We start from the raw sequence: 14594 nt of genomic DNA, 5'->3' as shown, positions 1-14594 counted from the left end.
AAGAGAATAAGAATCTGTCTCCAAATTTCTTAAATATTCATTATTTTCACCAATGCAAATCTGTAGTCATAGAACAGTTAAAATCAGCTAACTTTACCTAACACCTTTAGATGAGCAGTAGAATTCAGGTTCTTGACTTGAGCCTTTATCTGGGATATATCATCGAGTGTCACTTCTCTCATTTCCAATTTATGAGTCTTGCCCTCGGAAGAGATGAGTACTGTTCTGCTTGTGTGCAGTTTGGCATCATTTTTAAACCAGGTTACATGCATCTTTTCATGAGAAAGCTCACAAACAAAAGTAGCTGTTTCTCCTTCTTTCACGGTTTGATCTTCCAGAGGTGACATGAATTTCAATCTTATACCTAAAATGTAAGCATGAAAAATACAGTGATTGCATTATCTCAAAAATTCAATCCTTTACTCATGAATACTTGTGGAAGGCAAAAAACAAAAGAATGAGATTGCCTAGGGCCTAGCAGAATGCCTTACACATAATATGTGCTCCCAAATACTTTTGAATGAATAATTTTTTTTTCTTTTGGGAGGATTTTTATTATTCATATGTGTATGCATATGTATATATATATATATCTCCTATAAGAAGGTATACTTATAATGGGGAGAGTAAGCTTATAAAAACATGTAAAGCCTGATTATAAAGTGCCTGGTTAACTTTTTTTTTTTTTTGCCCCCTGAGACTGGGGTTAGAGTTAAGTGACTTGCCCAGGGTCACATAGCTAGGAAGTGTTAAGTGTCTGAGGCCAGATTTGAACTCTGGTCCTCCTGACTTCAGGGCTGGTGCTCTATCCACTACACCACCTACCTACCCCCCTGGTTAACTTTTTAATTTGTGTGATACAGATCTCATGTTGTTCAAACCTCATTAGCATTTATGTATACTTTGTTAACTTCATATTTGGGGAGCAATTTACCTTCCACAAATAATCTGGCAGAGGTCTTCTTGCCATCGACTTCAGCTGTGTAGACTCCTTCATCATCAAATTGAGAATCATTGATGACAAGGATGTGCTTCTTTCCATCTGCAATGATATCAAATTTGTCGCTGGCTTTGATGATATCAGGTCCTTTAGACCATATAACATTTGCTTCTCTTGTGAGGACACATTCAAATCGAGCCTGCCGCTTTTCTGGAACAGTGACATCCTTCAGAGGCACAGCAAAATCAAGTTCAATTTCTGAAAAAAAAGTTAAGAATTAGTTTTTCAGAAATGCAAAAGAAGGTGGAATGAAGTTATCTTTGTTCACAAGTGAAGGCTTAAAATTTTGTACCTTTCACAGTCAAAATGGCAGATGTAAATGCATTGAATGCTTGATAAGAGACTTCCCCAGCTTGGTCCAATTTGACTTTGTGTAAAGTTAGGAAACGCTTTCCTCCATCCATTTTGATTTCACAAGTCTAAAAAAGTGGCACAGATTTGTTAGACTCTAGGTGAATAATAGGACATTGCTAGTTAAATATATTAAATGAAAAGGACACAGACATTTTTTAAAAGGACCTAATAGAAAAACATATTAAAATAACTTCTTATTAAGTGTTCACACATAATAAAACAGTTACTCTTTGAAATTTCAGTAGTCTAATTAAATTATTAATGTTTCATGTGAATCTTAACTTGATACAGAAGCAATGACATAATTTAAAATCATATTATGCAAATTGTGCACATATTATGGGTAGTCATTTAAGCAGTAGAAGAAAAGAATCTCAGGAGACAAGTTCAACCTGTATATGAAAAGCCTACATCATTCCCCTCTACAACATTCCCAACAAGCATGGGGATGCTGTAAGTAATGAATGTAATCTCTTTGTAAGAAGTGTTTTTATTTCTGTCTTTTCATCCCCAGGTATATAGTATGGTGTCTGTAGTAGAAAAAAAATCATAAAGGCTTATTAAATTGAATCACTACCTTCTTTTCTACATCAATTAGCCAATCAACAAATATTAAATGCCTTTCATCTGAAAATACTGTACTAAGTGCTGCTGTTACAAAATCAAAAGTGAAAAAATCCCTGCCTTCAAAAGAGTTTACATTCTAACATAGAAGACTACACATAGACTGATGTGTATATAAATAAATTAAAATATCAATATATTAAAAAACAAATTTAGATGATTTGGAGAAGGAAAGAAAAGCTCCATGTTGGAGGTGGTATATAAGTTTCATCTGGCAGGAACCAGGAATTCTGAGATGCAGAGGGAAAGGGCAAGTGGATTCTGTATGGGGAATAGCTTGGTGCAAAGGTGCACCAGTGTAAAATGGGGCATTGTCCATGTGCAACAGTAAGGAGACTACTGAGGCTGGAACACAAGTGTGTGAAGGGTAGTAATATATGCAAAGAGTGAAAAAGAGGAAGGATTATGGTTGTAAATAGCTCCAAATGCCAGACAGAAAATTTTATATTGATCCTAGAGATAATATGGAACTACTGGAATTTATCAATATTTATCAAATAAAAGAGTGACATGGTCAGACCTGGGTGGCAAAGTGGATAGATAATGGGACCTAGGGTCAGAAAGATTTAAATTCAAATCTAGCCATAAACACTTAATGGCTGAATGGCTGAGCAAGTCACTTAAATGCTATTTGCCTCTGTCTCCTCATCTGATCAAATGAAATATTATTAACAAAGTGCTTTGCAAACTTTAAAAATCACTATATAAATGCAAGATATTACCATAACTATTTATAATGATAATAATAAAATCATTTCAGTAACTGTGTGGAGAATATCTTCAAATGGGGAGAGGCTTGAGCCAGAGTGATCTAATAGGAGAATATTGTGATATAAAAGAGGGCCTGAATATGAGTGGTTACTTTGGGAGTGGAGAATTGGGTGCATATGTCAGAGATATTATGGAGAAAAAAATGACAAGATTTGGAAACTGATGGCATATGTGGAATGAGTGTGGGAAGTCAAGGATAACTCAGGAGGATGGGGTATCCTTGAGAGTCATAGAGAAATTCAGAGGAGGAATCATTTTAAAGGGAAAGTTAATGAATTCTGTTCTGGAATCATTGGGTTTGAGGTGACTGTAGGCTATGCAATTTTAAATCTAGGCAGTTGTTGATGTAAGCAAGAAAGAGACAAAGGCTTAACTATGTAGCTCTAGGAGTCATCTGCATAGTGATGATAATTTAGGCCACGGGAGCTAATAAGGCAACCAAGTGAAAGGAAAGAGAGAAAAGAGAAGGAGATCCAGGACAGAGGCTTTGGGTAAATCCATAGTTAATAGGTATGATCCAGCAAAGGATAGTGAGCAGCAATCATACAGGTCAGGGAGACTTAACTGAGAAAGGACAGAGTGAAGAATTTTCATGTCCTGGGCCAGCTACATGGTGCAGTGAATAGAGAGCACTGGCCCTGGAATCAAGAGGACCCAAGTCTAAATCTGGCTTCAGACATAATACTTTCTAGCTGTGTGACCCTGAGCAAATAACCCCAATTGCCTCTCCCCCCCAAAAAAAATAAATTTAAAAGGATTTTCCTATCCTTTACCTCATTTGATCCTTGAAACAAAGTTAAGACATGGTGGGTGTTACCATATCCATTTTTTTGAAGATTTAAAATCTAAAACACAGAGGTTAAAACTACTTGTCAGAGATGACCACCATTCTTCCAGTCATCTATCAGGTCAGTCAGCAGGTGGCAGAGTCAGTCTGCAGACTTAGGTTCTCTAATTTGAAGACCAGTTAATGCTCTTTCCATTCTAATACATGGCTTTTTGCATATTATCTACCTGCTCTAAATCAAAATCTTCTTAATCTTTGGATCATGACCCATATGGGATCATATAACTGAAGTGAGGATTGCAAAATTATGATTTATTATCAGTAAATGTGTGATTTGTATACCTATTTTGTACACTTATGTACCCAGGATTATGTAAGAATTTTTTGGGTGAAAAGGGATCACAAGTGGAAGAAGTTTAAGAAGCCTTGCTCTGAATGACACACACTTTTAATTGTGAGATTACTTACAGGAGATGGTCTTAGAATTTCTCCTTTCAGTTTCCATTCTCCAGCAACATCTTCCTCAGAAATTTCTGCATCAAAGCTTGCACTTTCTTTCTCATAAATTGTCACATCCTCTATTGGTTTCAGGAGTTCAACGTCACGTTCTATATTGAATAGGGGTGAAACCCATAAAATTTTAGATGAAAACATCCTTCATTTTATTACATTTAATATTGATGTTATAGAGAAAGGAACATTTTATAGACAAAAGATTCATACCTCCCAGTGTCAGCTTTGCAGGGTATCTTTTCCCTTCAATTTCTATTGCATATTCATCAATATCTTCTGGCATGGCATTCTTGATTTTGAGGTAAAGATGGTTTCCATCTTTCAGAATTTCAGTCTTATCAGTTGGTTCCATGGGAATTTCATCATATCCTTTGAACCATTTAATATTAGGTGTATCTTTAGCGATGTCACAGGTGAAAATAGCTGTACCCTTGGGTTTCACATGCTGATCTCTTATAGGTTTTACCAACCATTCCCTTATGATTTCTGCATTAGAAAGGAGTTGGACAAAAATTAGAATGAAAACAACCTACATAAGTAGCTTCACTGGTAATTACGTAAGTTAAATATCTCCTCATTTTACATCACTATGATTTTCTAGTTCATACTAATTTTATGCACAAATGAAGACAAGAAGAAAGCTGGTATGTAGTTTATGATTACTGAACAAACAAACAAAAAGTCCATATGAAGTAAAATCTTATACATTCAATTCATAATGGTGGTAGGGTCTGGGAGATCTGTACTAATGGGAAAGCAATGTGTTGCCATTTCTGGGTAAGAGAGAAGGAAAAAGAATAAGTATTTATATACTATATGCCAGGCATATGCTAAATACTTTATAAATATTATCTTATTTGATCCTCACAACCCTAAGAAATAAATACTATTATTACCCCATTTTATAGCTTAGGAAATTCAGGATAATAGTGTTTTCTTCAAGGTCACATCGCTACTAAATGTCTCAGGCTGAATTTGAACTCAGATATTCCTGATTTAAAGCCCAGCTGCTTCAGTGGAATGGAGAAGGCATGATTTAATATGTAGAATAATGGAATCTGTGGCATAATTAGGTGCTTTAAATAGAAAAGTAAGTTTTAATGTACTTTAATTTTAAGGAGATTTTGACTTGGTATAGAAAATATTTAATTTTTAGGAATAAACTATGAGCATGATATTTAGGATTAATTCTTGATGCCTTGATAAAATTAAATGAAAAAAATACTACCTTAAAATGGTCATGATTAATACTCCATGAGTGTGAGTCACATTTTGTTATTTATCCTTCTTTAGACATTTGATCCTAAATTTTAATACTTTAAAAAGAAGTGCTCTCTTCCATTCTTGTTTCAGCCATGTCCAACACTCTGTGACCTCATTTGGAGTTTTCGTGGCAAAGATACTGGATTGATTTAGCCATTTTTTTCCAGCTCATTTTATTCAGGCAAACAGGGTTAAGTACTTGCCCAGATTCACACAGCTAGTAAGTATCTGAGGCCAGATTTGAATTCATGAAGATGAGTCTTCTTGATTCCAAGCCCAGTGTTCTATGTATTATGGCACTACCCAGCTGCCCCATTTTTTCACTCCTACTCCATCATAACACATGAAAGAAAAAAAACAAATTTTACTTGAGATCACTGACCTACTACTTTTACACAAGATGAACACTCAAGATTGTTGGCATTTTCCACAGTAACGGTGTATGTTCCAGCATCAAAATCATCAGCATCATTAATTGTGAGGGCCCGAAGCAAACCAATGACACCTGGTACAATTTTGCCAGCTTTCTCCACAACGATCTTTCCATCCTTCCTCCAGACCACATCTCGTTCTTTGTTTAATTCACAGCTCAAGTATAATGGCTGTCCTTTAACCACAGTCACCTCTTCTTCTAGTGTTTTTACAAAACGGACAGGCAGTTCTGTGGAAGAGAATTTAAATATTATCATCTATAGGTTTTCCCATTTTAGAAGTATTCTCTTTATATATAGTCAGTTACCTAGCATTTATTAAGCTTCTGTTTTGTATAAGTGCTGGAAGTACAAAGAAAGAAAAAGAAAGCAATCTTTTCTTTATTTCTACCACCGGCAAACCTCCCTCCCCAGTCCTCATCCTGGTCTATTCCTCCTCCTCCTCCTTTCTCTTCATCTACAGTTACTGCTCCTCCTACTGCTGCTCCTACCATCACTACTACCACTTACTACGTCTCCCACTATCATTACTTAATATTACTAACACTGTTACCACCACTATTGCTGCTACCACTACTCTGACTAGCATTTATATAGCACTTGCTATGTGTCAGACACAATGATAAATATTTTTTCATTTCATTTTTTACAATAACCTTGGGAGGTAGGTGTTACTATTATTTCAGTTTTATAGATGAAGAAACTGGGGCAAAAGGATATTAAGTGACTTGTTCAAAGTCACAAAGCTATTAAGTATCTGAGAATGAATTTGCACTCAGGTCTTTCTGACTTATACTTAGGTACACTGTTCTGGGGGCCTAGCTACTTTTAAGGAATTCACAGTCTAATGAGGGATGCAAACAAGTACATACAAACATGATAAATTAAGAGTAATCTCAAAGGAAAGATACTGTAGCAAAAGAGAACTGGAAAAGGCTTTTTGTCTTATTCTAGTTTTGTATTTTTATGTGTATATGCATGTATATGTGCATGCATGTATATATACATGCATTATATATTTAATTATATGAATAATATAATTCACATAAAATGTGAAATCCTTGGAAAATGGTAATCATGTTCATTATTATACCTTAAGTTGCCATAAAATTCTCTGGAAAAGCTGAATTTAAAGAATGTTAGAAATGCTTATAATTACCTTCAACAACCAGTTTTGCTGTAGAGGTCTTTTCTTTATTTCCCAGACGCAAAACACAAGTGTATTCACCAGCATCTGAAAGTTGGACATCAATGATGTGCAGTTTCCTGTCTTTACCATCTGCGATGAACCTGTGCTTGGGGCTTTCACGGATATTGTTCCCATCCTTCATCCAGGTGGTGATGGCAGTGGAGGGGGAAACAAGACATTCAAAGATAGCAGAGGAACCAACAGATTCTGCTTCTGTCAGGACAATGTCTTTGATTTCTTTCACGAATTTTAAGGGCACAGCCTTGAGTTGGTAAGTGAAAGGGGCCTCATCAGGAGGCTTTTCGCCTCCACTTCCTGGTCTTAGCTTTTTCTTTTCCATTTCTATTGGAGAAGGTGTCTTTTTGGCTACACCTAATGGAGAGAAATACAAGAAAATAACTTTCATTTAGAGATTTGAATATATAAAGAAGTTGGAACAATTGAGTTAACCAGGATAGGGATCAAGTTACCCAGCTTCCAGTTTGGGAAAAATAGTGACAAAGTTGCAAAAAAAAAAAAAAAAATAAGAGAGAGAAAAGAAAATTCAATTAACTAACTGAAAATTCACCTTCAATTTATATTGTTTATTTTCCACTTGGAAGGATAATTTGATATTAAAAGAAGAACCAAAGAAAAAGTGTCTAATATGTTAACTGTCAAATGTAAATATCTTGAATAAAAATGCATATGTTTCTTTTATATATTTATTTCATGGAAGATTTACAGGACTATGTGCCTAATGCTGGTTTTGTCCAAAAGGACATTTTTCATCTCATATATTACACAAAATTCTGTAATTTGTTAGATTCAGATTCTTAAGCAGATTCAGCAGAAAAAGTCATCTCAAAGCAGATGGGATATCATGAAAAATCATTTGGTAAGAACCAAAATAACAAGTAACCCAATTCTGCTGAAGTAACCCAAAACTCAGCAAAGATGAATATGAATCATTGGCCCTTGGTCTGTGTGTATGAAGTCTGGGAATTTTTATCACAGTGAATTACAAAGTACAAACAATAGAGCTTTTTGTTTGCTTATTTGTGTTACCTTTGATAGGTCCTTTAGGTTTGGCTGCTTCCTCCTTAGGTGCTTTGGCTTCTGAAGTAAAAAAAAAAAAAAAAAATCAGAAAAATCTTGAATTTCCTTCTAATTGGCAAAAAAGGGACAAACAGCATGTTCTTCATAATATATATATACACACACACACTTATTATATATATATTTACACCAAAAAAGAACCTATTCAAATATTTATACAACTTATGGGTAGAGTATTTTTGATGCTGCTAAAAAGTATATTCTGGGATCAATTTGTCTTGCCAAAAATCAACATTTGTACATTAATTAGAAGAAAAAAAATTGAAGCTCTGAATTTGAAACTAATTATTCTACTTAGCATATTTTTCTTCCTATTCCTTTGAAATACACACAGAGGCACTGTAGTATAGTAGATAAAGAAATGTCCTCAGAACCAAGAAAACCTGCATTTAGGTCCTGCCTCTGATGCATATTAGTTGTGTGACCCTGGTTTCAAGGAGAAGCTGACCTGCACTGGTAAAGAAAGTTTCTCATTGAGTGTATCTTATACCAATAAACTCATGGTTTTTCGTTATTCTACTGTTTTGGAAGTTTTATCTTCGCCTTAAATGGGAAAAAGTTGTGTTGAATTACCTATAAGGGAAAAAATGTTTCTAGGAATTGCCTCTGGGAAATGCATCACAGTGAAAAACTATGCTTTAAAATGATTCAGTGCAGAGGGCATTGGACTTGAAGTTAATAGCTGTGGAGTTTGAGCTCTGGCTTTGCCATTTCTTGCTAGTGTGATCCTGAATATATATCTATGCCTTGCTTTTTCCATTTACAAAAATGAGGGCACTGGACTAGATGATCTCAAAGGTCTCTTCCAGTTCTAAGAAGCGTGAGCTTCAGAATCACGATAGAATAAATCATCAATGTATTTTAGAGCAAAATTAGAGATTGTAAGGAAAAATTAAAAGATTACCACTTTTAGCAGGAAACTTTCTCTGAATGTTATCTTATGAGTGTACTTATAAAGATCTCGTTATGCAGTTACATTTCATGAATAGTTTTACTTAAAGAAGCTAAATTGCTGGATATTTTTAAGAAGTCTGCGTAAGGAGACAGAGAGAATTCACCTACAATAAATGATTTCTCTCCCTTCCCCTAGTGGCAGAATTCTGGAATAGCAAGTACAAGAATTATTCAACTTCTTAAAGATTTCAGTTTCTATACTATGTCTAATAAGACCATTTTCTGTCACACATCTTGCATCCTCTCTCTTTTCTATATTTCTGAAATCAAAATCATCTCTTTTTCAGTCTGTAACATTTAGCTGGACAGGCAATGTGCCAAATGAGCCATCACTGTCTTTATCCTAGACAAGCACTTCAGATGGACACTGGGGTCTAGAATTTTCTGATAAGATATCCAGTTTCTGAATACCACTGGGGAATGTGTTCAGTGCTTTCAATTATTCCTAACAATTCTATACTACAAAAGCCAGTCTCTGATGGAGTATTATGAAACATCATTTGGTAAAAACCAAATAACAGAAAACCCAAGAGAAAATGGAGATGCATATGGTGAACCTAAGTAGATTATAGTGTATTAATCTCAATGACTCACTCATAAGAAATGACATTAAAGACGTTATAAAGGGCATCTATGGTTGCAAAAGGAGGTCATATTGTCAAGTAGTGAGAATAAGAGACATGAGATCCTTAAAATATGACATTATTCCTTCAGTAAGATATTCTAGTTTAATGATCTTAGATCATCTAGTCCAATCTTGTTTATCAAGAACACTTGTTACATACTCTATGAAGGATTTATTTATCCAAAAAATAAGGATAAGAATAACATAGGATGAGAATAGATGCAGAGGAATTCAGCTTTCTATTGGAGGAAAGGACATCCACATAAATGAATTTATTGAAGAACTCCATAAAAACAATTTCTTCTCTCTCTACTATGCTCCTGTAAATCAGCATGAAGTAGAAATAACAATCATTCTTAGAAGGAAAGCAGCTATTCTCATAAAAACTGTTCAATATTTTAAGTTTTAGAATGAAAAAGCAGATCTGAAATTGAGATGAAATTTTCAATTGTAACTCTACTATTAATAGATGCAATAAAAATCATTTTGGAAGGAACAATGCAAATCTAGAAAGAAAAAAAACAAACTGTCAGAATAGGAAAATGTCCATTTGAGTCTAGATTTGGTGTATTTTTTTAAAAGGTGACTAGAAAGAGATTCAACTTACAGTATATTTTAATTGCATTACACAAATAATTAATATTTTAATGGCTATTTTTAGAGTCTTAAAATCTAGTGAAAAATCTAACATTTTGAATGGACAAAATCAAATAAGTTGTATAAATAAAATGCATGACAATGAAGAAAGCACTGATGCTTTCACTGAGTTAGCAAAATTGACTATATCCCATTAATAACAGTTTTACTTTCTCCTTTTTGTGCTTCTATGGGTTTTTGTTGGACACAGCTCATCATGCATCTTCAGTGCAAATATATACGTTCAAACTACGTGAAATGTGGGACATCAATTTTTCTAGCAATGAAACAGAAATGAGTTGCAAGATGCCAAGGATAAAACACAAAGCAAAATAAAATGCCAAACTTAACTAAAAGCATAAAACCTGGCTGCCCTAATGAATCAAGTGGACAGAAATAGGACAGAGAATATTTGAATGTGAATAAGACAATTACTTAGACAGATGAACACTGCTGAGAAACATGGACAAAACTGACAAATGAACACAAATGGATCAAAGGGTGATCCTCTCCAAAACCCAAGCATGTAGGATGATCTCTTTGCATGAGTTTGGGTTAACCTCTCACCTCGCCTTTCATCAGACTTTCCCTTGGACAGTTCATAATCTTCCCAATCCCAACTATTTTCTGAAAGATCATCAGAATCTTCTGAAAGTTCAGCCAATTCCAATTCCCAATTTATATCCTCTTCTTCCTCTTCTGATATACTCTCTTTAGGATTAAAATCTTCTGTGAGATCAGGATCCTTTTTAAAAACTGCATATTCTTCTACAGTGAAAGGAGGCCATTTACCTTCAAATGTCTTCACTTTAAGAGTTTTATTTTCTTCTTTCTCACTTTCAGGCATTTCTTGAAATACCTGAATGTTTTTCTGAGTTTTCTGCCTTGTAACCATGGACCAAGAGGGAGAAACTGCCTTTGGAGATTTTGAGCTCATAACATCACTTACATCATCTGATTTTTCAACCTGTACTGTGATAGGTTCATCATCTGATTTTTCAACCTGTACTGTGATAGGTTCATCATCTTGTTCAATCTTTGGAATTATACTTTGTTTTGGCTCTGGTTTCCATTTGTAATCTAATCTTACATCTGATTTTGCTGGCATTATATCCCCTACTATTTCTATTTCTACAGCTGCTATATTTTCACCTTCTTGTTTTACTTGTGCTTCCATTAATAACTTGGCTTCTATTTCCCCTGTGTCTACTTCTCTTCTCTCTTCCTCTTCTTTTTCTTTCAGTTCAAATGCTTTTTTATCTTGCAAAGTGATTTCTATTTCCTTAACTTCAGCAATAAGATCTTGACTTTCTTTATCTAAGTCTCTAGCTCTGTCCAAATCAGATATTGTTCTATGGATTTTACCTTCTACTACCTGGTCAATTTCCTTGATCTTTTTTGGATAATTATTTAAATTGTCCCTATGAATGTTGTCATATTTCACCTGGACAGAATCATCCCTTGGTTTTTCTAGAACACCAATATTTTCTCTTATTTTATGAAGGCTTTGAAGTGATTCTTTAGAAATTCTTTCTCCTTCTTCATCTTTTGCAATCTCTCTCTTTTCTTGAGGCACAGTAGTTTTATATCTGAGGTTGGATTTCTGTTCGGAGGTTACATCAACTTTTTCAGAAGGCTTCAGAATGTGTTCACTTGGGAGGATTTCTTTTATTTCCTTTAATGGATGTCCTCCAGTCTCCTTGGACAACTGGGATTCTCCATCTTCTTTATAAACATATATTTTCTTTTTCTCATTCCTTTTTTTTGAAGTTCTTTCATCAAATTTAAGAGGTGTACGAGTGGATTTGTATTTCCCTTTTATTGTCTGTACTTTCCTTTTAGCTACATGTTCCAGGGCATTTAACACTTTTAGTGTTATTTTTGAAGGAATAGGAGCTCTTTTCTGTTCATATTCTTTATGGGCAGAAAAAAATTCTCCAAGAAAAAGTTTTCCCTTTTCCTCTTCTGATATCCTCTCAGATGATTTAATTAATATATTTTGTTCAGGCATTTCTTCTGCTCTAAGCCTTTCAGATGCTTCAGATTTCATATTGTCCTTTATAGTTATGTATTTCTCACCTGTAGGGGACACCTCTTTTCTTCCAGATATTTCAACTTTGGTGGCTTGTATTATACCTTTCTGCTTTAAAATGGATGGTGCATCATGTTTTTCTGCACCTATAAAGGTGTCACATTTAAATTATAGAAGGTCAAAAAGTAGAAAAATATTCTATAAGCATAAGTATAAGGAACAAATATCTTAAGATAAAGATTTCAAATAGAACCTGGAATAGAAAGAACATAGAACACTTTTCCCCTTCAACATCACACTGATCACAATCACGAGTACATTCAAGCCTGCTGGACTTTTCCAAGGATGTAGTGATAAACTCAGAAAATTTTTCTTTTCAGAAACCAGACCAAGACCACCTTGATCCTTAAATTATCACTGTTGAAAGACTAAGAGCTCATCTACAAATATGGAATTCTCAAATCTAAATTTCAGAGACAGTATAGAAAGAGGCCTAGAAAGAAAAGAACAAATTGAAGATCTGTGTTTGAGTATGGGGCTCTACTCTGTGATACAGATTAAGCTATTTTTCTTATATGGTTTCAATTTGCCCATCTCTAAAATGAGAAGCTAGGAAGAGATGATCTTTGAGGCTCTTTCCAGTTCTAACATTTTATTACATGAACATTACCGCATCATTTTGAGTGATTACATATGGAAAATTAACAATTGTATCATTAATTAATGTCTCATGTCTAAGGGTTTGAAAAGTGAATCTTCAGAGTTTTTTCTGAGAAATGGGCCTTACGGGATGAGGATGGGGAAATATGAGATGCATTATTACTTAAATATATATATTGTCCATATTGTCCTCTTTCTGTAAAGAAGAGGATTTTTTCTTTGACACCTTCACCAGAAGTAGACATTTATTATTCACTTGAAAAAACATACATAGAAACCAATACAACACAATAATGTACATACTAGCCAAGACAACAAAGAAGACTTAAAAAGCCAAATATTTAATATTTAAATGTAAAGATAAGATATGAAAAACTTTCATTAAATGTGCTTAATCAACACAAACCTGAATTTATTTATTATTCCAATATAATAAAGCCTGTCCACTTCTCACTGGTAAGAGAAAATCACTTTATCAAAGCAACATAAATACCTGCTTTCTTTCCAACAACTGGAACTGTCACTGGGGTAGGAGCTGCCACTGGTGCTGGTGGTGGTTCAATAGGCTTAGCAACTTTTACTTCTGTAAAGAGATTTCCATTCCATTAATTTTATCTATGGTCACCTCATGAACCCTAAACTGATATTTTAGCAGTGTTCCTATATATGTCACCAGAGAAAATCAAAACTCCAATTTCACTTAGCAAAACATAAAACTATCTGTGGTGTGTGATTCTTTTCCTGTCCTATCCAGCTATGAATTGTTTAATATTATTATACAAAAACATGTAGGTATATGGAGTTTGAACATCTTAATGTAAGCTCTTACCTGGTGCAGGTTTTGGTTCAGCTGGTGCAGGAAGAGGTATTGCTGGTTTGATTTCAGCCACTTAAAGGAGACCACAAGATAAAAAGGTTACCACAATGCTCCCCCAAAGCCATAAAGCAGAAGGAAAATAGGAATTAGAAATATCTTGGTTAGGACACATGGCTTAACATCATTTCACCTTTCATTTAAACAAAGTAAAGAGGAAAAGAAAATGTCAGAAGTAGCAAACCAATTTAGTGGCATAATTTAACTTATTTCACTCAAATGTACATCTATATGTTAATTAACATGTGGCATAATTATTATTTTTTTTTCTTTTTCTTTTTTTTTTCTCTCCTGAGGCTGGGGTTAAGTGACTTGCCTAGGGTCACACAGCTAGGAAGTGTTAAGTGTCTGAGATCAGATTTGAACTCAGGTCCTCCTGAATTCAAGGCTGGTGCTCTATCCACTGCACCACCTAGCTGCCCCCATGTAGCATAATTATTAACCAATCAAAAATGAGAGCAAATATAGTCAAAGTTTTAACTTAGTTTATATATTAATTACTTATAACTTGTAAAACAGTGTTTTTAAGGCTATATCTTTTCATGAAACATATAATCATGTCAATGTTTGTACCTTTTGTTGGTTCTGGAACTTTTCTTTCTACTTTGGTGACAGGTGGGGGTGCCTCAACTTCATCAACAGCCTTCTTTGGTGGTTCTGGTACTTTAAAATAATAAATGTATCTCTCAATATAATTTTATATTATTGACTAGAATTTAGCAGAAACATTTTTATTAAAATATCAAAAGCAAAATTTGAAGATAGAATTGTATTGTTTCTATA

The 14594-nt window shown here is 34.3% G+C and overlaps 1 protein-coding gene and 1 long non-coding RNA gene across 2 annotated transcripts in view; one reads left to right on the top strand and one right to left on the bottom strand.

Moving 5' to 3' along the window:
- The window catches only part of TTN (titin), a 322669-nt gene that overhangs the window by 112543 nt on the left and 195532 nt on the right, over nt 1-14594 (bottom strand). The window contains 11 exon segments of the mRNA XM_074302990.1: nt 98-364; nt 935-1198; nt 1293-1419; nt 4005-4144; nt 4260-4535; nt 5695-5973; nt 6903-7304; nt 7980-8030; nt 13431-13520; nt 13767-13826; nt 14385-14474. Coding sequence (XP_074159091.1) covers nt 98-364; nt 935-1198; nt 1293-1419; nt 4005-4144; nt 4260-4535; nt 5695-5973; nt 6903-7304; nt 7980-8030; nt 13431-13520; nt 13767-13826; nt 14385-14474 — 2046 coding nt within the window.
- The window catches only part of LOC141562809 (uncharacterized), a 95563-nt gene that overhangs the window by 958 nt on the left and 80011 nt on the right, over nt 1-14594 (top strand). Inside the window, exon 2 of the long non-coding RNA XR_012488259.1 lies at nt 6949-7203. This is a non-coding gene — a long non-coding RNA (uncharacterized LOC141562809). The remainder of the gene's footprint in view (nt 1-6948; nt 7204-14594) is intronic.

The sequence above is a fragment of the Sminthopsis crassicaudata genome, chromosome 3 (assembly GCF_048593235.1).
Source record: "Sminthopsis crassicaudata isolate SCR6 chromosome 3, ASM4859323v1, whole genome shotgun sequence".
NCBI classification, from domain to species: domain Eukaryota; kingdom Metazoa; phylum Chordata; class Mammalia; order Dasyuromorphia; family Dasyuridae; genus Sminthopsis; species Sminthopsis crassicaudata.
The sequence above is the reverse complement of the archived record's forward strand: the minus strand, read 5'-3'. Positions and strand labels throughout refer to the sequence as shown.